Raw genomic sequence first — 808 nt, forward strand, 5'->3', positions numbered from 1 at the left:
CTCCCTTCGTTAGTGTTATCGATCCGCAGTAGGAAGACATCAAAAATTGTTCTAGGTTTAATCGAGGGAAACCGAAAACCATAGTTGGATACTTGGATAGAAACAAATAAACAGTAAAGATTTCCATCATCTCCGGCAGTAGGTAGGGAATTGATTAAGATTACAGAATTTTTTTTTTATCAGAAACATAAGATTTCTGTTCTCTCTTTTGGAGGTGATTTTTCGGAAGAAAATGAAACATTTTATTTCTAATGGGAAAGGAAAAGCAATTTTGTACAGACGTAAACGGAGATTGCTCTCTCTTTCCTCTTTCTCTCTCTCTCTTCCCTATTTCTTCAATTTTCCTCGCTAAGCCTAACCTACAATTCTCCTCTGAAAATCCAAAATAAAGAAGGGAAAACCCCCAAAAATCGAACTCCTAACGATATGTCTCATTCTGAATCGCTTTCCATGCTTCCCATTGCCTTCAATCCTCTCGGTCTCTGCATCAGGAGTGAAAATTCACTTAAATAAACAATCCACCAACTTATGAAGAGGGGAAAACAAAGAAAAACAGAGACCCAATAGATTTTGGAATCCCCTTCTTATAGACTACAAAGAAAAATTGCGATCAATTCCCTACCTTCTTGGATGTCTTCTTTTCCCTCACTTCATATCTCTCTTGGCATAGATCAGAGAGCCATGCACCGGGGCTCACTAACTGCGGAAAATCCACCATATCCGCCCAACATCCACGCCAAAATAAGTCAATGTCAGAACTCAGAAGCAGAAAATTGGAATAAATCCACACCCCCAACCCCCTCACCCC

At 39.6% G+C, this 808-nt stretch overlaps 1 protein-coding gene across 2 annotated transcripts in view; it reads right to left on the bottom strand.

Moving 5' to 3' along the window:
• Window positions 1-218: 218 nt before the first annotated feature.
• The window catches only part of LOC122091021, a 2085-nt gene continuing 1495 nt past the window's right edge, over window positions 219-808 (bottom strand). For both annotated transcript variants that reach the window (XM_042660828.1, XM_042660827.1), the window contains exons 5-6: window positions 623-700; window positions 219-482 (exon numbers count right to left, since the gene is read on the bottom strand). In XM_042660828.1, the coding sequence (XP_042516762.1) occupies window positions 432-482; window positions 623-700 (129 nt within the window). In that variant the 3' untranslated portion in view covers window positions 219-431. The remainder of the gene's footprint in view (window positions 483-622; window positions 701-808) is intronic.

This window comes from Macadamia integrifolia, chromosome 10, assembly GCF_013358625.1.
Source record: "Macadamia integrifolia cultivar HAES 741 chromosome 10, SCU_Mint_v3, whole genome shotgun sequence".
Classification (NCBI taxonomy): domain Eukaryota; kingdom Viridiplantae; phylum Streptophyta; class Magnoliopsida; order Proteales; family Proteaceae; genus Macadamia; species Macadamia integrifolia.